General features: G+C 33.9%; 2 protein-coding genes across 2 annotated transcripts; both read right to left on the reverse strand.

Moving 5' to 3' along the window:
• Positions 1-782: 782 nt before the first annotated feature.
• LOC120117125 lies at positions 783-3742 on the reverse strand. The gene is made up of 5 exons (XM_039137453.1): positions 3539-3742; positions 3321-3440; positions 3141-3227; positions 1637-2257; positions 783-1295 (listed from the first exon to the last, which is right to left on the reverse strand). The coding sequence occupies exons 1-5, from the start codon at positions 3683-3685 to the stop codon at positions 975-977; spliced, it is 1296 nt and encodes a 431-aa protein (XP_038993384.1). The 5' UTR covers positions 3686-3742; the 3' UTR covers positions 783-974.
• Positions 3743-5203: 1461 nt separating this feature from the next.
• On the reverse strand, positions 5204-7957 carry LOC120117241 (floricaula/leafy homolog). Its single transcript, XM_039137526.1, has 3 exons — positions 7473-7957; positions 6590-6948; positions 5204-5584 (listed from the first exon to the last, which is right to left on the reverse strand). The coding sequence occupies exons 1-3, from the start codon at positions 7900-7902 to the stop codon at positions 5204-5206; spliced, it is 1170 nt and encodes a 389-aa protein (XP_038993457.1). The 5' UTR covers positions 7903-7957.
• Between the last annotated feature and the right edge of the window lie 18064 nt (positions 7958-26021).

Here is a 26021-nt window from a genome sequence, read left to right on the forward strand (position 1 = left end):
GTGCTGAATTGTTTTCATTCTTTGAGCTCCCACTCGAAAATAGGAACTTGGTTCGAATAATATTGCAGAAGAGATGCACTTGGAGTCTTCATATATCTTGAAATACTCGATGTTTGACCTTTCAGTAAGATGCCTGGACATCGAGATATGATATTTACACTCGAATTCAAGTAACATGAATATATATATATATATTCCGATATTTGCCAGATTGTGCTTAGTAAGAGCAACAGGGGATATAGAAGGTTTTGTCTGAAAATGATGATGGCGGATGTTTTCATTAGCCTAGAAAATGAGTGGAGGTATCGCGGATACTTGTGCTAAGTCGCTTCCTTGTGGACTTGTAGTTATATTATCCCCTTTTCTTCAAATGTGAGAGCTCAAATTTAACAAAATTTCCTATTTTCTTAAAAAAAATTCAATATGTTTTCGCCCTAGGAAATTTATAAGTCCGTTCCCTTAAAATTTTAAATGTTTGTATTCCTAACGTAAAATTTTGCACCTGCCTTTGAAATCTTCCAATAGCAACGAGTTAGGGGCGTGGTTTCAGTAACAACATTGTGGATTTTAGATGAAACGATGATTGAAGATTGATGGTGATTAGGTGCGGTGTAAATGGTGCCTTAGAAGTTGAAGATGGTGGCTGGGGTCGAGGATTGCAAGCCGTGATTCAGAGAGGGTGAAGTATGGTCTCCTTTCATTTTTCTATAAAAATAATAATAATAATAATAATCCATATGTAATAATAGAACTAATTTTTTTCAAATTCAAATTCAATCCGAGTTTGATCGGGTCAAAATATGGTTAGGACACACATTAAAACATGAAAACTAAAAGCATGTTTAATCAAATGCTTGGTTTGAGATGCTCCTAATCTTTTCCCCAAAGCATACACACATAGTAGGGTAATAACAAAGGGTCCATTCGCTCATTGAAATTGGAAATAGTGAAGAACAATCTAACCTTGCGAGTCATCAAGGATTCAGGGGCCAAGGGTTGATGCGCTTGCGTGAACCCACGTGCTGAACTGCCGATGAAGGTGATAAGCCTAATGGGATTCGTGTGTCGAGGCATGGAGTTTCTGAACCCAGAGCTTGAAAATTACTCTGAATGACTGGCCTGTGATGTAATGAAGGCCTTGCTCTTGTAGATTGATGCTGCTTGTTGTTGGTCTCAGAGTATAGAAGTTCTTTAGGTCCCATTGGACTCCCAGGTGTTCGGAACCTCCTCGTTTTCCACTGTAGCTCCCACACTTGATTGTTATTGTTTCCTTCAGCTTCCTCCATGCATAAGAACTATATATAAGTTTGTTTTCTCATCATTAATCCGACTGTTTAACCTGGGAAGTAGAACTTCAAAATCTCTGAACTCAATGAGGAATTCACCAGATCTCAGTAAATCAAAGAGGTAAGTAAGTAACTGCAAACGATTCACTATCGTTTTGACGACCACTAATTGATTAATGAATTACTAGTTTACTCAAATCAAGTTATTGGGGCCTATGGGTCAGCAATTGTTTACCACTTGGTTGGTCGCTTAGCTGTGAATGGCAGCCCAAAAAGCTATACCTATGCGCCTCTCTGGTCTACGAAGCAATTAACCACAACTACAGAGCAAAAAAGCCTGAAAATTATACCTTGTGTGAGGCATGTTGAGCAATATGCTGTTTTTGAATTGCAACAAGGAACTCATGGTATTCCTTCATTCTCCTCACTTTCTCTTCTGTCTCCTTTAACTTGCACAGTGCTTTGATCCTCCCCTCCTCTGCTACTCGGAACATTTTCCTTGCTTCTTCTAACTCAATCCTACCACTTCTCATGGATCTTTCAATCTCATCCCAAGAGTCCAGCAGACGAGCACATGTTCCAATCTTCAAGTCAGCTTTCAGGCCTTTGACGTACTCCACCATTGGGATACACATTCTTTCAGCTAAATCTTCCATTAGTCCCTGCATGTTGTCCTCAACTGAACTAAGCACTGCATTTGTTTTATCAAATATGTGTTGTAAGAGCTTCAGTGTGATTAGAAAGATGTCTTGGTTTTGTTTATGGACAGCGTATATATAATAAACTGCTTCGCGGAAAAGGTTTTGGAGGGAGTCCCGCTGAGTGCCAAGGGTTTGAAGAATGTCCTCTTGGTGAGAATTGACTCGGTTCTCAACTTGTCTAAGCAGGTGGACAAGCTGCACTAATTGTGTTTGTTGCTTCTCATAAAATTCTTTGCCTGCTATCATTGCCTTAACAGCACTGCTTTCTTCCTGCAAGGATAAAAAACTAGGTTATATGATGTGCAAGATAAATGTGAAATTATGGTTTTTTCCCTTATACTATCTCAATTTGAAAATTAATTTTTATATTTTAATTTGACATAGTTGATCCTCCAGCTATTATTCATGCCTTAGTCCTAATCGCTAAAACCGTTAAAAATTAAGTCGAAAGAACGGTCTAAAATCTAAATCATGAGGCTGAGGTGGTCTTTTAAATTACAAATTAGCAAAAGTTAATTATCACCTTTTAAATGATAGGAATTTCAGATTTTGAGTTTTTTTTAAATATAATTCAACATCAGCCCAATAATGGAAATGTTTTACCATGTTAGTGATTTGGACTAACACAGAATATAAATATAATAGGACCAAACTATGAGAAAATAAAGTACAATGGTTACATTGCTAAATTTGAGTATAGCATAGGGACCCCATACAAAATTTTACATAATATAAATGACACTAAATTTTCTTTTGACTATACACTGTTCACGGTAGAATCTCAATCCAAATCAATTTCGAAGTAAGAGTAAGGAAATCTTCATAGAACTATATATATTTATAACATATAAATGTAATTTATAAGGAAAGGTATGTACTAAAACATCACCATAAACCCAACATTCATGGCTACGTTTTTCTTGTGTATTTTGATCTTATTTCCAACTTTCGTAATGTAAAATCAGCTAAAGAATGGTTAGGTACGAGATAAAGAGTCCAGGCTGAACTTAGGTACAAAAAGTGGACACCAGATTTCCCTAACTGAACTCATAATAAGCTAAAGCAAAGATTAGAATGAACAATAAAACAAAAGTTTTGAAATTTTGAAATTGATAAATGCCCTTGCAAAATGAAAAATTATCAACTAAACTACCTTTCTGTAGGTCTCATTGCTCCATTCTCCTCCAGCTACAGTCGGTGATATCTCAGTTGTGAAACCGTTCCGATGGAATCCCTGGCCCTGCAATGAAATCAAATTCGATTTTGAAACCTAATCTTTGAAGTGTTGGTTGTTCACTGTTTTCTGATATCATTTTACTGGTTTAGGTATTACGGAAGAGAAATCAGCATCCACGACGACCGTGTTGAATCGTCCCTCTTCGGCCATTTCTTCTGTTTTCAATCCAACCAGCTTCATCAAGGGAATCGCCAAGGAAGAAAACACATCCTCCGCCTGGAAAATTAAAACAAAATCAACGCCGATTCATCGTTTGTATTTATCAAACATAAATGAAACGATAAAAATCACGATAAGCAAAAGTAAATAGATACTTCGCCCAAACCGAATTTGATCTGCAATTTCAGCTGTTGATAAGCAATCTTCACTTGATCATGCCGCGAAACTAGTCTTGTAAGCTTAGCGCCGATCGAAGCCGTTGATTCAGACGTCGGATACTGCAATCTCCGTCGATTCTCCATTTTTGGCGGGAAAATAATCCAAACCTATGCTCTTAACAGTAACAGTTAATGGATTTAAGAATTCTGAAACCGACGAGTTTTATATTAAGAGTTGCCCAATAAACCAAGAGAAGAATTACTGTTTCTCTCAAGAAAACAAAATATCTATCAAGTCTTCATCAAACTCAAGTTCTAATCAAGTAATCGACACTAAGGTGTTGTTTATTTTTGCAGAGGTAAAATGTATGTAGTGTGCGGATCATATCTGCAGCAGAAGAGGTAGACCAAAAGTCTGCAGTCTGCAAGAAGAAGACTGTTTGTTTTTTAACGTCTGCAGACGGCTAAAATAAACTGATTTTTTAAACTTAAAAGAGCTTTGCAATACTGAAATTTAAATAATTTTAGTTTTACAATACTGAAATTTAAATAATCGATATAACTACAATAATAAATTTTTTAAAATAAATCAATCAATATTTTGCATTAATTGCTCAACAATTTCATCTCGTAGTTGAGAAGCGACTTTTTTAGGCGAGGATTTTTGTTTTTAATGTTCTTTGAAGAGGTTGGAAGAGTTTTGAAGATATAAGGTCACATCCGCGCCAAGAAGACGACGCGCAGATGTTTTCAGAGCTACTGTCTCCTAAAAAACAAATTATCTGTGAATCCTAATGTCTACGTGGTATGCGCGGAACATACATAAAAGCTTTAAAGACATTTTTTTAGAAAAACAAACACCACCTAATTGAATGTGATAACACAATTAATTATATTAAGAGTTTACACCAAGGTCACTATTTTTTGAATAAATTTCTTCTTTTTACAACTAAAGTTATGAAAGTTATAAATCAATCACTAATATTATCACTGGTCACTCGGCCGTTAATACCCGTTAATTGTGTGATGAAAATCTGATGAATTTTAAATTCTTTCGTTTCCTTAGAATATAAGAGCAAACCAAGACTTATTTGGGATTCCGACGCTTTGCATGGTCTTCTCCATTGTTTTCTTCTTTATCGGAACGAAGCTTTATGTGTACATAAAGTCCGAAGGAAGTATTTTCACCGGTGTCACACTAATTTTCGTCGCTGCTTACAGAAAACATAAGTTTTATCTTCCGGTCGGCTATGATCCTTCATTGACGAGGAGCTTGCTTAGGGTTAGAGAACTCTATCTCACTACTCGAGAAGCTTACGTGCACATAAAAGTCATAATTTAAAGATGTACAACGCAATTAATTCTTTTAAAATTATCAACTTAAATCAAATCGAATACATTTAAATAGTAACTGAATCAAATTTTTAGTTTCCATGTTGTCCTTGATTTTTTTTCAACACTAGATATGATATTTGTTATTTATATTTTATACAATGAGATTTAGAACAAAAGTACACTATTCCATGCTTAAAGATCGGTTCTAAATAATGAACAGTATGCATTAATAAACCAAAAAAAAAAACTAGAGAGACTAAAGCAAACTACGTTAATTCTCAAAGTTCCCAATCCAACTCCAACCTATCATACATAATCTAAAACATTTTAGAACCCCATATGATCAGGTCCACCCGAAACCGAACTCGAACCAGCAGCCGCTGCCACAGCAGCAGCGCCGTTACGTTCGGCGTGACAAAGCTGTCGAAGCTTGGTTGGGACGTACCAAACAGCGAGACAAGGATGTGCATTGAAAATGGCGTCGATGTCCCAACCTTGTCGAGCTGCGATGGACACCAAAGGCTTGTAGCAGGCTTGTCTCCACGCCCCGACGTTCTCGCCTCGCTCCTTGAAAGCTCGCCGCAGCGCATTCGATGCTTCCTGGTCGAGGCAATGCAGTGCGTAGCAATGCACGTAGTGTCGCATCTTAGGCTTGTTGATGTAGCTCGCCCCCGCTTTCTTAGCATACCTAAACACCTGATTCGTCACCTGTGGAACAAACAACATTAGAGCAGTCGCAAATGTATCCAATATTTTATTTGTATCCATTCACGTATAAATTTTTAAAAAATATCTCTAAAGTCACCGATTAATTAATATTTTGGTTCATTTTTCAACGTGTATAGGTTCTGAAAACGTCGTTAGAAAGGAGAAGGGGGTGTAGTTGTCACATGTAGGGCAATGCCACACAAACTTCACACAGAAAAAGACAGGAGATGATTTTCAGATAAAAGTACAGTTAAAAGACTTCGTAGGGACCCTACCCTACACTTAGTGCCCTAAAACCCTAGCCCTGCAAATATTTTCGACCCATATTTCCCACCAGACCCCACTAGTGTCCGTACTTCATTTGTCACATTGTTACCATAACAGCTGGCTACGATTCCCTTTGCTTTTATCCAATATTCTAAGATTGGACAAAATTTTGCTAAATTCTATAACTTGTTAAATAACTACACAGGTCTTTAGATTTTTAATTTTATCTAAACAAGTCCTTGTTTTATTTTAAATTTAATTTTAGCCTTTATTTCAAAGAAAATGTTGTTTTATGTTAATCAGTTTATTTAGGTATAAAATCAAAGATTAAAAAATTTATTTGAATACAAAATAGAAATTTAAAATACCTAACACAGTACAAGGTGAAGTTTAATAATTTTAAAAATTTGTTCTCCTTTTGAAAGAAAATTAGATATAAAAAAAATCAATGTTCATAAAATTTATAATGACAATGTTCACAAAATATAAATTTAATTAGACATTTTTTATTTTTTTAATAATAACGTGATATTATCTTATAATGACAAATTAATATCAAAGTAAAATTTTTAACAACGGATATCAAAATAAATAATAAATTAAATGTTAAGTGTGATTTTGAAAATTAAATAAAATTTAGATATTAAAACAGAATAAAAATAATAATTTAGATACTAACATGTAATTTATCCACAAACAAATAATATTTATCATTTTAGTACTGATAGAATGTGTTACCTTAGTGGGGCATTTTTCGCCACGATCCTTGGCGATGTTCTGGACTTGAATCAAGAAATCTCGGCACTGTTCGTAGAGATGGAACAGGTAATCGAGACCGTTCTTTTTTCCGCGTGCTACCTCACCAGGCTCCGTCACGATGAATGGGTGCTCTCTCTGCCTCTCGTAGACGCCGCCGCCGTCACCGTCATCATCATCACCGCCGTCCAATTCATCTTCGTTATCAACTTCAACCACCTTCTTCTGCCCCTTCCTCCGCCTTTGCTTCTTCCTTCCCCCACCTACTACCATCTCCCACGTCCCCCCTTCGCCGCTCCCCGCCGCCTCTTTCTCTTGCTGCACTGGCTCCTCTGATAACCCTGTCATTCACACTCATCATTTCGCACCCCATAAACAAAAACAAAGAAACAATATCCATCCATTCATACATGCATATATACATATATATTAGGTTAAAATATTGTTGCACGTTGCGGTTTTTAGTTCTCTTGCCTATGTAGAGAATTAGAAGGAATTGCCGATCAGGTTTTTGCATGGAAAGATAAGAGTGTTTATGCATTAGTATTAAATTATTGTCCAATGAAGTGTAATAGTTATACCTTAATTTTTTTAAGGTCCTTGCGATATTGTAAATAATATTCGTAATATAAAACTATAGCTATTTTTAAAAAATAAATCACTTCGTAATATTTATAAAATCATATCAGCTATTAAAATTTGGTAATATGGTATGTGTTTCATATCATATAAACATTTTACGTGTTATGGTATATGTGACAAAATAAACATAAAAAACGTATGTTTTACCAAAGAAAGAAAAACAATGGAAGAAACTGTCAAGTCTTTGATTCTTACAACGTCAAATTGTTTATAGAAAACGAACCTTCCTGGGATAAAGCATCAAGAGGGTTGGTGGTGATGTCAAGGTGTCGCCGGCGTGAATCATCTTCTTCAAGCCTTCTCCTTTCACCTCTAACAGCTGCTTTAATGCCGTACCTTTCACCGACGAGAAGCTCCCACCTGAATATCTGCGACACGCTATTCATCATCTCGTCTAGCTCTTCTTCTTTCATGCCTAAAAGGGTGCTGACAGTGAACCCTAGCTCAGCTATCTTGGCGGCAGTGTAGTATCTGATTCCATAAGCTTGGAATAACTCTTCTATTCCGCCGAGCTCCCTGGGTCTCCCAACGTAAGCAGCCACAGTTTGTGGCGGCTGAGGAGCCGCAGCGGCCTCCATCAAGCGGGCCGGCGCCATGACTCCTCTTGGATCCCACTTGAAGAAGCTCCCAGAAGCGAAAGTTTCAGGGTCCATGGATTTTTCTCTTTTTCTTTTAACTCTTTAAAGAAGCTGAAGTGAAAACAAGAGAAGCTTTCTTATCCCTTTTATGTTTTTGTAGGATTGAAAGCTGTCGGTAGCTATAAGTACAGAAAGTTTGGAATCCCCGAACTACCCTTTCACGAATGGTTTCTTTGCAACGTTACAAGGGAACCGAACTTGACAGTTGGAACCTAACCAGTGAGAGACACGGCAGTTGTTGTTTCCTAATAACTTCATATATTTATATATTAATAAGTAGTTGTAGTATTAATTACCTTTATGACATGTTTTATCTATCTTCGGACACGTTTTTCATGTTTTTCTTCTATAGCTTGACCGTTCATGTCATTTATTTTTTATAGATTTGGATTTGATGTCATCACGACTGATTAAAATAACTCTAATTTGTTATTATGTCGATCTTTCATGTTTTCGACCATCAAATTGGATTTCGATATGTAGTCTACGTTCGTAGATAATTTTCTCACGATGTTTGGATTTAATTTGCGTTTATCGATGATCTTTCATTAACTAATTCTTTTGTCGTGATCCATTTACTGCAATAGTCATATATGTTTGTATCTACCTATTGTTCGAGCTTTTTAGATGAATTTTATAGTCTTTTCATTATATGGTCCTTATAGAATCTTAAGTCGCTAGTTTCTTGTTTAAAAAAAATAAATTTAAAATATTTAAATCTTATACTAATCGGTTCGAGTTGAGATCACTAGTGCAAGTTGCAAGTTAACATTGGTCAAAATAAATCAAAACATATAAAAATTTTGATCGTACTAAACTTGAATTAGTTTATATCGATTTTAGACTGATATGGTCGATATTGATACAACAATAGGTACGATGGTTGAGATCATGATTTTTCTTATTAGTCTCTACTGTACTTATTTTTTCTTCTGGTTGGATAAAACTCAGTTACACCATACATATAATGTTGCGTAAACCTAAATCCCCTAGAGAAGACATATCATCAAATACCATTATGAAATGTATGGATTTAATAAATTATTTGATACACTTAGTTGAATTTTTAATCTTACAATCAAGGTTAAGAAATCATAGCATATCTTTAGTTAGTGCTTACAAAATAAAAAGATTAATAAGTAATAGGATAAATTGCACAAATGATATCCTGACTATAGAACGTTGTTTTGTTGAGTATCAAAAATTACAAAATAATCCCTTCACTAAAGGGTGTTGCTTTGTTGGATCTCTTGATTATTAAAAGTTACAAAATTGTCACTCGACTATTCAGATGTTCCAAACTCGTTATTTTATGTTAAAAAATTGGTTGTAACATGAGCTGAAGTTAATTTGTTGACTGAAATATACAAAAATATGATATTTTAATCTCAAATGATTATCATATCTCAATTAGCATGACAAGGGTCAACTCATACGACATTAAGTTTTTTTTATCGAAAAAAATATGAGTTTGAAAAATATAAATAGTCGGGTGATCATTTTGTAACTTTTAAAAGTTGAGGGAACAAAGTAATGTCCTATAATTAGGGGACCATTTGTGTACTTTACCCTATATAATATATATAGGACCATTTTTTTAATCCTAATTACATAATTTAAAACTTATGTAATTGAAAAATCAAATCACAGTCTATAAATTTTTATACATGGACATGGAAATAAATATAAAATAAATTAATATTTGGCATACTAAAATAATAGTATATATATTTGGTATTAATATTTTATTTTTTAGTATTATCCGTTTAATCCTGTTTATATATTGAGCCAATAAAAACTCGACACGTCATGGAAGGGAAATGATTAGACTCTGTTCACGTTCCCCGATCTCATTTAAGGATGGCCAGATCTTGCTGACACTGAAGATAAGATGAGGGTTTTGTAGGGATTTCGAAATGCTTATGAACAATGTGATTGGTGATAAGATAGAAGCCTAGGGTAATTCTGATGCACCTGAGAGTGTCAGATAATGTTTCCTTTGATTTCGTTGAGCATGGGTTTTCGGTTTCAAACTACGTTGGAGTTTGGCCATGGTCTGATTTAGTTTGAGCAACATCCGTTTTCTTTTTGAATGTGCCCTCCCAAGTTTTAGGAAAAACACTATTTTCCCCTTTTTATATGTTAAACATAAAGGGAAGTTAAGAGTTAATTGCATATATGTCCTCAAATATGTTCTTCATTCTAAATTGGTCCCTAAACTTTTAAATATTTTAACTCCATCCTTAAACTATGACAGTCATTCTGAATTAGTCCCTAAATTTTTGAACATTTTAACATCATCTCAAACTATACTCATATACTAATCACATCCCCTGTTAATAAAATCGTTAGGCCAAATTATATTATTGTATGTTTAAAAAAATAAATTTTTAAGTTAAACTATGGTTGAAATTAATTACATATTTGGATGAATTCAGGGATGAAATTGGAAGATTCATAAGTTTGGGGACTAATTTAAAATATGGATCATAATTTATGGATAAATTGACATGTTCAAAAGTTTAAGGACTAATCTAGAATGAGAGTCGTAGTTTATGAACATATGATGCAATTAACTTGAAAAATTACTTAAACAAAATAAATTAAGCTTTAGTCTATTATTTTTCAACTTAAATCCTTTTAGGTCTCTATCAATTTCAGAATTAAACAAATTAGAGTTGACCCTCTCCTTCATTTTTAACTTTTAACCTAATAGCTTAACAATTAGACTTGGACCGTCATTTTATTACTATTTATATTCGACCCATCATGAAATTTCATTATAGTTTCGTCCCTGCAACAAAGGATGTAGGAGGAGCTTTGACCCTAAAATTTTTTCAGACTACTTACATTTTAAGTCCCCGTCAATTTTGAAGAAAGGGAAAATTTGCCTTAAATTACATTTTAGATCCTATAAATTCCAAAGTTAGACAATTTGACCATAATATTTTATCCTAGTTTCTCCCACGGATTTAGCTTAACTAAATGCAAGCCTAGGAATGGAAAGAAAGGCGGATCACATTCATAGCATTTCATAACCAAATAATGCAGCCTAAAGAGAGTTGAAACTTAAATCTCATGAGGGTATCACTCAACTTTGATCATATTCCTATTTTGGTCACTAAACTTTACAAATTTTAATTTGATAACTCAGTTTTCTAATTACTTCGTCTTTGGTCTCTCGAGAGTTAAATAAGAAACAATATGATGATGTATTTTTCTGATTTTTTTATTTTTCTCATTTCATTATATTCCCAACAACTCTAAAACTCTTAGAGTTTAATCTTCATCTCACATGATAATTGACAACGCCATTATCTGACATCTTCTTTGACCATTCAGTACATAACGACTTGTCTCATCGTCCCCTACTACTCTATCAATGTAGAATTTCTCAAAATCTCTTTAAAATTCACAAATTTCCAACACAAAATCTAGAGGAAAACAAATCTGATATATAATCTCCAACGTAGACCATTGAGGAATTATAATATATTTCTCATGTCCTTCTTTTCCGTCTTCCCATTGTCGGGATTCCGAAGAAGATACTATGACTTTGAAAAATCAAAGATAATTTGAAAAGGTAAGTTCAAAATTTGAGAAACGAAGAATTCACGACTATTTTCATAAATTTGAAAGAAAGTTTTGAGGTATCTTCATAGTTTTAAAAGGATAATTGTCATGTGATAACATCGTGAAATAATTAACGAGTGCGAAAAAAATGTAACAATTAAATTAAAATTTTTAAAGTTTAATGATAAATCAAAGTGATAAAATGGAATGTAATTTACCCTATTAATTACACAAAAGTCTAGGAAACTGGAAAGGTTAACTCAAATCAAAATTATGTTAATCAAAATTGGAAAGTGTATACTATAAAAATAGTAGGGATGATTATAAGATAATATTTATTCAAAATTTTTCTAATTAATTAATGATGCGTTTATGTAAACATAAATGCTCAAATTGATACCTTTAAAAAATAAAATAAAACACTAAGAGCACTTTACAGGTTCCAGAATAGTGTATATATTATATCATATAATTTTCTCAAAATTATAGATTGGTGTACTAAACTAAACGAAATTAAATTATGTGATATAATATCAGTATTCATTGGCAATGCAAAAGTGCAGACAAGTACAGAGAAAAAGAAGAAAAGTGAGCTGAAAACCCAGTTGGTGAAGCTATAAAGACTGTTTCCAATTGTACTTTAAAAATCCAACACCTCGAAGCCCACAGTCTTATGTTTTTCCTCTTGTCTGCTATCATCAATCATCGTCAAACAGCATCATTTATCCTATCAAAATTTCATACTAATACATCGTCAAGGGGATAGGTCGCTTTCAGTTTGACCAATGGAAACACGACACATCATGAGTTCTGCATGATGCTAACAACTCATTCTATGACTGAGTCAGTTGGGGGTGAGTGCTTTAGGGTTTCAAATTCAATTAATCAGAGATAGAGAGAGAGATTGCTTACAGTATTACATAAACAAAAACATGACAAAGCAACAGGGCAGCAACAGTACTCTTCCGTTTACTACTTTGTTTCCGAAGGGGTTTTATTCTTGCTCTTGTGCAGGCCTCATTGTCCGGATGTGATTGATTTTCAACCCACTCAATTCGATTTGGACTAAATTGGTTTCAGTTAGCCGTATCAATAATTGAGTACATATCAAATTACAACGTCAATAACATGCGTTGAAAGTTAGTCAATTAATAGTTTTTATCTAATATAAAGTATTTTGACAAAAATTGAAACGTTTAGAGTTAAAATGTTCAAAAAACAAAAAATAAGGACAAAAATAATCATTTATGCAAACGTTAGCGGTAACATTATCATTATGTCATTTTTTTTCATTATTAATTTTATATATGAACTTTTATGATGAATTCTAACATAAACCTTTTAGACTTTTTAGAAATTGACATGAAAATATTTTTTATTGAAAATTATTTTTAATGTAGATTTAGAATCATTGGATGAGTGAAAATATCTAAATGAAATTAACTCTTTGTTTTATTTTTTCAGTGAATATATTCTCATTTCTTACTATTAATCTCAACCATTTATTGCCACTCATCTAACGATCTTAAATCTATATAAAACTAAATAGATATCTATATAAAACTAAATAGATTTTATATTATGTAATAAAACCTTATCCTTAAATTATTCTTATTTTATCTATAATAGATTACTTTACATGCGGTAAATATATTTTCTTAAAAATTTGTTTTTCATTTTATTTCCACGTGCATTGCCTCTCACCATCTACCGCAACTCTTCACTATCTTAATTTTTTTTTCATTAACTCGCCCAACAATGATGAGGAGTGAACAACAAAGAAAAAAAATAGGAGTATTTCTTTTGGCACTCGTAACATCTTATATAACTTATTATCAAGTCAATTTTGAGTATTTATATAATATATATTTTATAATAAACGTATAAAATTACGAATTCAAAATTTGTTATTTATTTTATAATAATTTTGTCTATCGATTATATCTATATAAGATCAAAGAAACATTTTTCATATTAATCATGACTAAATCCATTAACAATTACATATACAAATATAATCAAATGATATAGACTAATCATGAATATGTAGCATATAAACTATATGCAATATGGACTAAATATATCTATTTTTAACTAATTTTTTTAACTTAAGTGAGATCAATATTAAAATAACAAAACATAGTGAATAAGTTGAATACTTCATTCTTTTATAAGAATATATATATATATATATATATATATATATATATATATATATATATATATGTGTGTGTGTGTGTGTGTGTGTGTGTGTGTGTGTGTGTGTCTAAAAACAAATAAATTACAAGCTCCGACATTGTTCTACCCTTTGCCAGTATAATTCATTGGGAAGAAATCAGGATTTTTGTCAACGAGAAGGATGTTCCTGTTATGTTTGACTTGAAATTAAGTTTGGCAAGATTGGAAATTTCATCTTGGTTGGTGGTCAACTTATTGAAAAATTAATCTTGGTTGGTGGCAAACTCATTGGAAAATTCTTTGGTAGGTGACCAACTTATTTTTCATGTTTGGTCCTTAAAATATTAGGTTATTTATAAGTTTAGTCCTTAGAACTCAACTATAAATAGGCCTAAATATTTCATTAGAAATCATCCCAAAAACAAATTATCTCTTCCATTCGTTTTCTTCATTATCTCACTTTGGGAATTCTATAGAATTCCATTTGTTGTAATATTTGTTGATAGTGAAGTTATCATCTGGTATGATGCCCGAGGAGTAGACGATATTCTTATCGAACCTCGTAAATTTGGTGTGCTCTCCTTTATTGTTTTTTATTTGGTTTTTTTCATTGTGTTTCAATATTCAATAGTTTGACAGGTTTATCCGCTGTGCAACCTTTGGTGATTTTGATATTGACATTTTAGGCCAATTTTGAAACTACGTTCGTGTGAGAAATAACCCGGTTTCCCCAAAAATTGGTATCAGAGATTCGGTTGAGGTTATCTTGGTGGTTCCGTTGCTCAAAAGATATAGTTTGTGATATTGAATATTGTTCGTTAGAATTAAAATGCCAAAATACAGATCAGTTGAGACATCAAGCTCTTCATATGGACCGGTGAGGAGGGTGATGTCAAATGCAAATTTGTCGGTGGAGTTGTTCGATGGATCCAACCATTTTGGCATGTGGCAAGACGAGGTGTTAGACGCTTTATTTCAACAAGGTCCAGACATCGCCATTGAGGAAAAAAACCCCAAATATATGAAGGAGAAAGAATGGGGAACAATGAATTGTTTGGCGTGCAACACGATTCGATCTTGTTTTTCCAGGGAGCAGAAGTATGGCTTAAAGAACGAGACTTCTGCAAGTAAAATGTGGAAAACATTGGAGGAAAAATTCCTAAAGAAAAGCTCTCAGAATCGTCTCCACATGAAGAAAAGATTGTTTAGATTTGATTATCAACCAGTCACCAATATGAATAAACACATCACTGCGTTCAATGAGCTAGTGGCAGACTTATTGGGCATGGATGAAACCTTCAAAGATGAAGATTTGGCCTTGATGTTGTTATCATCTATTACAGATGAATTTGAGCACCTTGAGATAATATTACTTCATGGTAAGGATAATGTTAACCTTAAAGATGTAACTGCTGCTTTGTATAGTTATGAGCTCAAGAAGAAAACCAATAAGGAGAGCAAGTACGAACCAGCAGAGGCCATGGTGATAAGAGGTCGCTCGAAAAGTCAAAAGCCAAAGTGGAGAGGGAGATCAAAGTCGAAGTCCAGAATGGGAAAAGATAAATGTGCCTTTTGTCATGAGAAAGACCATTGGAAGAAAGATTGTCCGAAGCTGAAGAATAAAGGAAAAGCTGCTCCAGATGCATGTGTTGCAGAGCATGATGCAAATGACTGTGGCATATCATTGGTTGCTTCATCAACAATATTCCATTCAGATAAATGGATATTAGATTCGGGTTGCACCTATCATATGTCCCCTAATCGAGAGTGGTTCTCCGATTTAGTAGAACTAAATGCAGGAGTTGTTTATATGGGCAATGACAATACCTGTAAAACTGTTGGGATAGGTTCAATTCGATTGAAGAATCAAGATGGATCAACCAGAGTTCTGACTGATGTCCGATACGTGCCCATTTTGAAGAAAAATCTCATCTCGTTGGGAGCCTTGGAATCCAAAGGCTCAGTAGTCACTATGAGAGATGGAGTTTTAAAAGTCACATATGACACACTTGTGATGATGAAGGGTATCAGGAAAAATAATTTGTATTACTACCAATGTAGTACAATTATTAGAGCAGTTGCAGCAGCTTCCGGAGGTGATGATTTGGACGCAACCCAGTTGTGGTATATATGGTTGGGATATGCTGGAGAGAAATCCTTACAAATTCTGGCAAAGAAAGGATTGTTGAAAGGTGCAAAGGCTTGCAAATTGAACTTTTGCGAGCATTGTGTTCTGGAAAACAGAATAAAGTGAAGTTTGGCACCACTATACATAATACAAAAGGCATTGTGGATTATATTCACTCAGATGTATGGGGTCCTTCAAAGACATCGTCTTTGGGAGGAAACCATTATTTTGTTACTTTTGTAGATGACTTTTCCAAAAGAGTTTGGGTGTATCCGATGAAGTCTAAAGATGAAGTGCTTCGAATTTTCCTGAAATGGAAAAATATGATCGAGAACCAGACTGGTAGAAAGATCAAACGTCTTAGGATGGACAATGGAGGGGAATATAAAAGTTACCAATTCTTTGACGTTTTCCATGAGTATGATATTGTTCGATACTTCACTGTTAGAAATACACCACAACAGAATGGGGTGGCAGAGCGTATGAATCTAACACTATTGGAGAAAGTTCGATGTATGTTGTCTAATGCTAGGTTAGTCAAGGCATTTTGGGCTGAGGCTGTGACATATGCTGGCCATCTCATCAATCGTCTGCCATCATCACCGATAGGAGGAAAAACACCATTGGAGGTATTGTCTGGTAAACCTATTACTGATTATGATTCCTTACATGTATTTGGATCCACTGCTTATTATCATGTGAAGGAATCCAAGCTAGATCTGAGAGCAAAGAAAGCTCTCTTTATGGGAATCACCTATGGAGTGAGGTTGTAGACACCCATTTTCTTAAAAGATAGAACTAGCAAGAGTTCCTCTCCTAGGAGGACTCTTCCACCACCATATCTTTTAAAGCAACAACCACACCAACAAACGTGCAACAACCGAGCAAGGAGTCTAGTTGCATTAGGATTCTATTGTTAATAGGATTCTAAAAATAGTTAGTTTTTTTCACTATAAATACATGTAATCCTCCCCATTTGTAACACAGGATTTACATAAAAAATACAGAGGAAAGCACAGAAAATACATAGGCAAAGCTATTGTAAACGATTCGAAAAGGAAATAAAAGGTAGCATCTTTTTTACTTTTGATTCGGTCCCTTACATTTACGTTTTAATTATTATTATTTTATTTATTTAACTTTATTTATACGCACTTTTCCCTTGTTACTCATTTTATTTAATTGTTTTGTTATTTTTCTTTTCTTTTTTCATGTAATATTTTTTTTTCATTTTATGCATTTTCTTTTTTACTTTAGTATATATATATATATATATATTAGATCACACATATATATATATATATATATATATGTTAATTTTCATTATCTGTTTTATTAATTTATATATATATTTACTATTTTTTATGTTTTTATTTATTTTATATATATACATATTATCATTTCGTTTATCTTATATCTATTTTATTTATTGAATTTTATTTTATATTTTCCCTTTTGCATTTATTTATTTATTTACTATGTATATATTATTTTCACCATTATTTTCTAGTATTTTATTTATTTCATTTGCTTTTATGAACTTTATTTTTTATGTCTTTTATTTTATTTATTTATTTTTCTTTTTGTTTATTTATTTTTATTTAATTTACTTGTTATCGTTAATTTATTATTATTCTTTTCTTTGTCTTTCCTTTATTTGTTTTATTTTAACTTCTCCATTTCATCAGTTTTCTATTTTGTTAGTTTTTATTACCCTTTTTTCTAACATGTTTATTGACTTTTTTAAGAGTACGCTTTCAAATCAATCAATTGTAAGTAATTTGAATCGGGTCTGTTAAATTTTAATTTAAATTTTGAATTTTCGCCACTAAGACAACCGGCAAATTAATTGGTAACAAAAGGGCAGTTCAAGGGTATTAATCCTTCCTTGACCGTAACCGACTCTCGAACCCGACACATTTATGGTAAAAACGCAAATCAGGTAAGATGGTGTCCGACCCACCTAAATTCATTTTAAAGTGGTTGGTGGTGACTCCCAACCCAATTATTTTAAGTCGAAGCCCAATTCGGGGCCTAACCGAAAGATGGTTACGACAGCTTGGCAACTCCACTAGGGAGAGGTAAGTGAGTCAGGCCGAAATTAATTTTTGGTTGTCTTTTTTAGCGAAAATTACAAGTTTAAATTTTAATTAATTTATTTGATTCCAGTTATTTACCTTTGATCATTTTTCAAATAAATAGTTGTACTGACGTTTTTTAATGATTTCAGATTTTCAACTTTTTCCATCTAAGGCTCTATACCTGAGCTCTAAACCCTATTTAAGTGGGGGTAAATGCGACGCCTTCGTGTGAATTTATTCACCGTACGGGCCTAGCAAGTAGCCTTCGGGATTTATATATCTTATGTCTTCATGTGAATTTATTCACCGTGCGGGCATAAGGGAATGTTTTCACTTGAGTTTAACTTAGTCCACACAAGCTTGTAATGGGCTTAGAACTAAGGGTCTGGCAGGCCCAAGGGGGTACCAGCAAGGAGAACTCGAGTACCTTTTTAGAACATAAACCGATAAATTATGGAGAATTAGAGCCCACCCCAAAACCTCATTTCAAACCCTAGGCTGTTTTTATATCATGCTTTACTTTCTGTTCAAAGAATGCTAACTAGACAAATATGCGGTTAGGATTTGTTTGAAGTTAGCATACGGGATAAAGATCATGTCCGGGTAGGAACAATAAGCATGTGGGGTAGATATCATGTGGGGTAGGACTTTTATTTTCATGATTGTTTTTTTTATTATTTTTACCTCACTAACTATTTTTATTTTTTGTTCTCTTTTATTTTATTTTCATCATTTGCATCATTTAAAATAGGTGTTGATCCACTAAAACGTATTTGTTAAAACTCAAATAATCTGCATTAATGGAAAAAGGGGTTGTAATACAACAGATGAAAATACAGAGGACAGTCTGCAGGGCGACTATGTGTTATATTCAATCCAGAAGATGTGGTGCCCAAAATTGAAGAGTATATCACTTTGCTGCGTTACAAAGGACTCAGAATGAATCGGGTCTACATCAAGCACAATGAAAGTCTATCTTGGAAAAAATGACTGGAAGAGGTTGCAGGGGCAAGATGAAGGTTGATGATCTTAGGAGTCCCTTCAAAGATAACAATGACAAAACGATAGCTGAAATTTGAGATCATTGCTGATGAACTCAAGAAACAGACTAATGAACTTCACATAGTTCGTATCAATTAAGGGCTCCAGTGACGTATTCGTTGGGAACAGGCTCAACAAAAGACTTCTTGGGCTAGTACAAAAAACAACTCAACATTTTCACGGTTCATCCACAGAATCCGAAGCGGTTCGACAGGTTATTCAACCGGTAAAAGACGAAGGCAGAAGACTAGTCAACATGTCAGAAGCTGTCATGATATTTTTTTCTCTTAAAAGATAAAACACTTTTGTCCCCAATAAGGATTATTCATAATAACATACACATTTTTTGGATCAATGCCTCGAGCATTTCATGCATCATGTATTTAGACATATTTTGCATTTTGTTATTTTCTTTGCATTCGCATTATCTAACAGAAGTATGTCTCATAAAAAATGAACACATACTGGATACACCACCTCAAGCATTGGACGCACCTCATCCGCATAACACCCGACTAAAAAAAGAAGATGGAAGCAATAATCAAGAAAATCGAGGAGAACATGGCAAAATTGCAAAATGAACTTGAAGATAAGATAAACCAGAGTAGTTTGAGTACTCTGAATACAATCATGAAGAACCAAGAATCTTTGGTTGATCAGATCGTTTCCAAGTTAGTTGGCCTACAACAGACCAGTGTGCCTGGGGCAGGTTCACCGGAAGGGGTAACTATACCACCTACCCCACAAGTGGTTGTCTCACCTGAAATTATACCGGAACTTCGAAAGGACTCATCGACTGTAAAAGTGAAGCCCTCATCCTCTGTATTTAACCTTGAGAACAATTCGGGTTATTATCATATACCAGATTCAGACGAAGACGACAAATCAAATAAGATAGAGGAGAAAATCAAGCAATTGGAGGACCAGATGAAGATAGTTAAAGGAGATTATGACTATCCTGGAGTCGATGCCGCAGAGCTCAGTCTAGTCCCGGACTTGGTTTTCCCTTCAAAATTCAAGCCCTCGGAATTCGAGAAGTTTAACGGGAACAGCGACCCATCCACACACATCACCATGTTCTGTCGAAAGATGACGGGATATGGAAGAAACAACCAACTCCTGATTCACTGCTTCCAAGAGAGTTTGTCGGGCTCAGCCATCTGGTGGTACAACCAGCTCAGCCGAACCCATATCAAGACTTGGAAAGACTTAGCCAAGTCATTTCTGGAACCATATAAGCATATTAACGAAATGAGACCAGACCGGGTTATGCTACAAGGCCTGGAGAAGAAGCACAACGAGAGTTTCCGACGATACGAACATCATTGGAGGGATTTGTTTGTGCAAGTTCATCCACCCTTGGATGAAAAGGAAACTAAAAAGCTGTTTTTACAGACCCTAAAGGCACCTTACTTCGGGCACCTGGATGCAATTACATCAGGAACTTTCTCAGATCTAGTCATGGCTGGTGAGATGATCGAGCTAGCTATAAAACAAGGAAAAATTGAGAGAGAGATCAACAATGTCAGCACCTACAATGCCAACAAAGGTGTCATGATCTCAAGTCCAAAAAATGTTGCAGCTGTACCGTCTGGTATTTCTAAACAAACTCAGAGAGAACCAAGGAAAGAAAAGATTCACATCAATCCAATCCCAATGACATATGATGAGCTACTCCCAATGCTAGTTGAGAAGAATCTTGTGAGACCGGTTTAATCTAAACCTAGAGAGGCCCCATATCCTGAAGGCCATGATATTAACGTCGTATGCAGCTATCATATTGGGAGCTCATGGCACACCATTGAGAATTGTGGGGCATTGAAACGTAAGGTCCAAGATCTAATCGACTCAGGGGAATTCACTTTCAATATGTAATGGGGCATTCTGATCGAGAGTCAGATGAGGCATCCGTCAGGAATTTTGTTGCATTATCAAGCATATCATCTTGTTTGAACTTGTTTTTCTTTCGCACTTCTTATGCGTGAACATTTTTAAGTCACTTAACGTTTAAACATTTTAAATAAAATGCTTCCTTCTTAGGAAATGAGCAAATTTTAATCTTGAATTCCTTGAATATAACCTTAATTAAAAACTGTTTAATAATTGAGGTTGTAAATCTTTGACAAATGACAAGATTGAACCCTGCAAAACAAAGACCCCTTGGTTCTAATTTAAAAGATACATCAGACTACATGTTTTTCTCTTACCGAGCTAAGTTTTCTCTTTTCATGACGAGTCCATCCAAGGTTTGGCATCCAGACATATATTAATAGTGAATAGAATGGGGCAACTAGCACATGATATTGCAAAACTAATTGGTTTATACCTTTGTTTATGATGTTCAGTGATGATAATGATATTTACAGATGAAATAGTCGAGTAAGTAAATCTAGTTTAGGTCAGTTGTTTGGAAATTGAACTCTAAAGATGAGATCCCTTGACTTTCAAAAACACCTAGACTATAACAGGTTCTTCTTGACAATCTTAAGAAATTAAATCCGTAAAGCTGAGCTATTCCACTAAGGCAATTGGTTATAGAAGAAACTCGAAAGCCCTGGCTTAATGAATAGATTACATTCAAACCATGACATTGATCAAACACTTGGCAATTCGGTGTTTGCTCCACTGCTTTTGTCAGGCCAAAAACTTTGTGATGAGACGAACCCTTCAGTGATTTGTCCCTCTAAAGCTGAGTTATTCCACTAAGGCAATTGGTTATAGAGGAAACTCGAAAGCCCTGGCTTTATGAATAGATTACGTTAAAACCATGACATTGCTCGAACACTTGGTAATTTGATGTTTGCTCCACTACTTTTGTCAGGCTAAAGACTTTGTGTTGAGACGAACCCTTCAGTTAAACTTGGTATAAGTGATTATAATACTAAGCTGTCTCTCTAAATTAATTGGTTGAACAACCCGGCTTTATGGATTCGGCTGGCCAGACAATGGTAAATTAAATCTAAATAACGAGTTTCGGTGAAAATGGACTAAGGGAGTTAAGGAACATCTGTTATAGTCAAATACACACAAGCACTCAAGAATTTCATTTTTAGACCAATATTTCTGCACTACCTTTGTTAGAGGTGCTTACAAAACTTGAACAAACGAAACATTTTAGAGAACTGAAACAGAAGTGTTCTAAAAGGTCTAGCCATTGATTATGCTAGTTGTGTCATTTTGGTCGCATCCGATTAAAATATCAAACCAAGAAAGAGGGGCGAGCCCTGACCAAATCGATGAAACAAACCCACCTCTAAATCAACTTTTCGATTTTTATATTTGTCAAAGATTTGCAGCTATCAAAGCTTAAAAGAGAATTTGATTCTTGTGATATCCAATGAACTCTTATTTTATGACTTGCTTCAATTGTGAAACTTAGAAGGGGGCAATATTTTTCAAAATTTTGAAAATTCGAAAGAAGAAAAGTATTTTCAAACAAGATAAGTTCTCTGGAAGCATATCTTGGAATTCAACAAATATCGCTCCGAAGCTCAAGATCGAAACTGAGGCAAAGGAAGCCATTTTTGGGGCAAAATTTGATAGGGGAAGGAAAAATTGTCTTAGGTTGAGGTCTGCAAGAGTACACCCTGGTGGAAATGAAGACAAACTGAGTCAGAGATAGAATGAAGACTGCACATGCAATCATTCCCCTCATATATCAACATATACATCAACATATATATACATGACGCATGAAATTTGCATCTTTGCATTCATCATCATGAGCAATATAACTTGATTTTTCCTCTCTTGAGGACAAATTCAACAGCAAATAAATTTCATTTTGGCATACATCAAACATCCATCATCATGATAGTTACATCCAAATGCCTTTTATAGATCTTTCAGGAGAAGATGAGATTAAAAGCCAACTCGACAGATTGAAAGATCGACATTCATCTTCATATTCAATATTTCCAATATAAATTTTGTCTCGCTTGAGACAGTCTCATTTACTGCAGATGATTATCTAACTTGTGATTGTTTTTCTTAAAGCATACTTTATCTCACTTGAGACTGTTTTACTCAAAAGAATATTTATTTCACTCAAGTTTGCTTTGTTTAAAACAGACTTTGTCTCACCTGAGACTGTTTTACTCGAAAGAAGATTTATTACACTCAAGACTGTTTTTCTTAAAACCAGATTTGTCTCTCTTGGGACCATTTTCACTCAAAAGAAGATTTATTTCAGTCAAGATTGTTTCTCTTGAAACAAATTTTGTCTCTCTTGAAACAAATTTCGTCTCCCTTGAGACATTCTCTTTTAGAACTAAGTTTCGTCTCTCTTGAGACAATTTCTCTTGAAACATAAACATTGAAAACATTTCCCTTGAAATGAATTTTGTCTCTCTTAAGATAGTTTCTCTTGAAACAAAATCTTTGAATATGTTTCCCTTGAAACAAATTTCGTCTCCCTTGAGACATTTTCTTTTGGAACTAAGTTTTGTTTCTTTTGAGATAGTTTCTCTTGAAACATAAACATTAAAAACATTTCCCTTGAAATGAATTTTGTCTCTCTTGAGATAGGTTCCCTTGAAACAAAATTTTGTCTCCCTTGAGACAGTTTCTCTTGAAACATAAACATTGAAAACATTTCCCTTGAAATGAATTTTTTCACTCATGAGATAGTTTCCCTTGAAACAAATTTTATCTCCCTTGAGACAATTTCTCTTTAAGCATAAACTTTGAAAACATTTTCCTTTGAAACAAAATCTTTGAATATGTTTTACGTTAAACAAATCTCGTCTCCCTTTAGACAATTTCTTTTGGAAGTTTTTGTCTCTCTTGAGACAGTTTCTCTTGAAACAAATTTTGTCTCTCTTGAGACAGTTTCCCTTGAAACTTCAATATTTGAATACAATTTCTCTTGAAACACAAAAAATCTTTGAAATTGTTTCTCTTGAAACACAAAAAAAACCTTTGAAAATGTTTCTCTTGAAACACCAAACCCTCGAGTTCGATTACACTCAGCTTTGAGGGCATATCATTTACAGCATAACTCAAGGTTATAAGGGTTATTTGTCACCAAAAGACCTTCGAGTTCGACTATGCTCATCTCTAAGGCACATCATTTACAGCATTGCTCAAGGCAAGAAGGGCTATCTGTCAATAAAATTGTCGAGTTCGATTTCATTCAGCTCGATGACACCTCAATCACACTATTGTCCGGCTGCAATCAAGGTTTTTCAAGCCGAGAAGAAGGTTTGGGTTAGTCGTACCTTAGTAGCAAGAAGCCTTTTTTCCGTCAGCATAGCTTAAGTCGAAAAAAGCTATCTGTTAGCGAAGACTTTTCGAGTTCGGTTTCATTAAGCTCGAGGGTATATCAACCACATTATGGAGTCAAAAGATTACTTTTAAGTCGAATTTTTAGCCAAGGTCTTTAAACCGAGAAGAAGACCAAAGTGGACTACAACGAGAAGCCACATTCTGATTCAAATCATTTCAAGATGGACTCGACTTCGCGACGGATGAGCCATCCACAATTCAATTCGACAGGGATTTATTCTTCAACTCCACTGAACGAAAATTTGTGTCTTTTTATCTTTGTCCTATTTTTCGTTCCACGAAAAAGGACAAAGCGAAAAAGGACAAAGAGGGGCAGCTGTAGACACCCATTTTCTTAAAAGATAGAACTAGCAAGAGTTCCTCTCCAAGGAGGACTCTTCCACCACCATATCTTTTAAAGCAACAACCACACCAACAAACGTGCAACAACCGAGCAAGGAGTCTAGTTGCATTAGGATTCTATTGTTAATAGGATTCTAAAAATAGTTAGTTTTTTCACTATAAATACATGTAATCCTCCCCATTTGTAACACATGATTTACATACAAAATACAGATGAAAGTACGGAAAATATAAAGGCAAAGTTATTGTAAACGATTCGAAAAGGAAATAAAAGGTAGCATCTTTTTTACTTTTGATTCGGTCCCTTATATTTACGTTTTAATTATTATTATTTTATTTATTTAACTTTATTTATACACACATTTCCCTTATTACTCATTTTATTTAATTGTTTTGTTATTTTTCTTTTTTTTTCATGTAATATTTTTTTATTTTATGTATTTTCTTTTTTACTTTAGTATATATATATATATATATTTTTAGATCACACATATATATATGTTAATTTTCATTATCTGTTTTATTAATTTATATATATATATACTATTTTTTTATGTTTTTATTTATTTTATATATATACATATTATCATTTCGTTTATCTTATATCTATTTTATTTTATATTTTCCCTTTTGTATTTATTTATTTATTTACTATGTATATATTATTTTCACCATTATTTTCTAGTATTATATTTATTTCATTTGCTTTTATGGACTTTATTTTTTTATGTCTTTTATTTTATTTATTTATTTATTTTTCTTTTCGTTTCTTTATTTTTATTTAATTTACTTGTTATCGTTAATTTATTATTATTCTTTTCTTTTTCTTTCCTTTATTTGTTTTATTTTATCTTCTCCATTTTATCAGTTTTCTATTTTGTTAGTTTTTATTACCTTTTTTCTAACATGTTTATTGACTTTTTTAAGAGTACTCTTTCAAATCAATCAATTGTAAGTAATTTTAATCGGGTCTGTTAAATTTTAATTTTAATTTCAAATTTTTGCCACTTAGACAACCGGTAAATTAATTGGTACCGAAAGGGCGGTTTAAGGGTGTTAATCCTTCCTTGACCGTAACCGACTCCCGAACCCGACACATTTATGGTAAAAACGAAGATCATGTAAGATGGTGTCTGACCCACCTAAATTCGTTTTAAAGTGGTCGGTGGCGAATCCCAAACCAATTATTTCAAGTCGAAGCCCAATTTGGGGCCCAACTGAAAGACGGTTACGACAGAAGGGATTCCGCCTTTGGTGTTTAGACACCAAGAAAATAATTTGTAGCAGAGATGTTACCTTTGATGAATCTGCCCTAGTAAAGAATGTAACAAATAAAGCTGTCCAGATAAGTAGTAATCCGCAGTAGGTGGAGCATACTCCAGAACAGATGGAGTTTCAGCAGACGATGATCCCAGAAGTTGATGCAACTGATTCTTCAACTCCAATAGAATAATCAGAAGATGAAGAGGTTCAAACCCAAGAACCATTGGAGATACCATAACCAC

Source organism: Hibiscus syriacus, unplaced genomic scaffold (assembly GCF_006381635.1).
Source record: "Hibiscus syriacus cultivar Baekdansim isolate YM2019G1 unplaced genomic scaffold, ASM638163v2 tig00110319_pilon, whole genome shotgun sequence".
Taxonomy (NCBI): Eukaryota; Viridiplantae; Streptophyta; class Magnoliopsida; order Malvales; family Malvaceae; genus Hibiscus; species Hibiscus syriacus.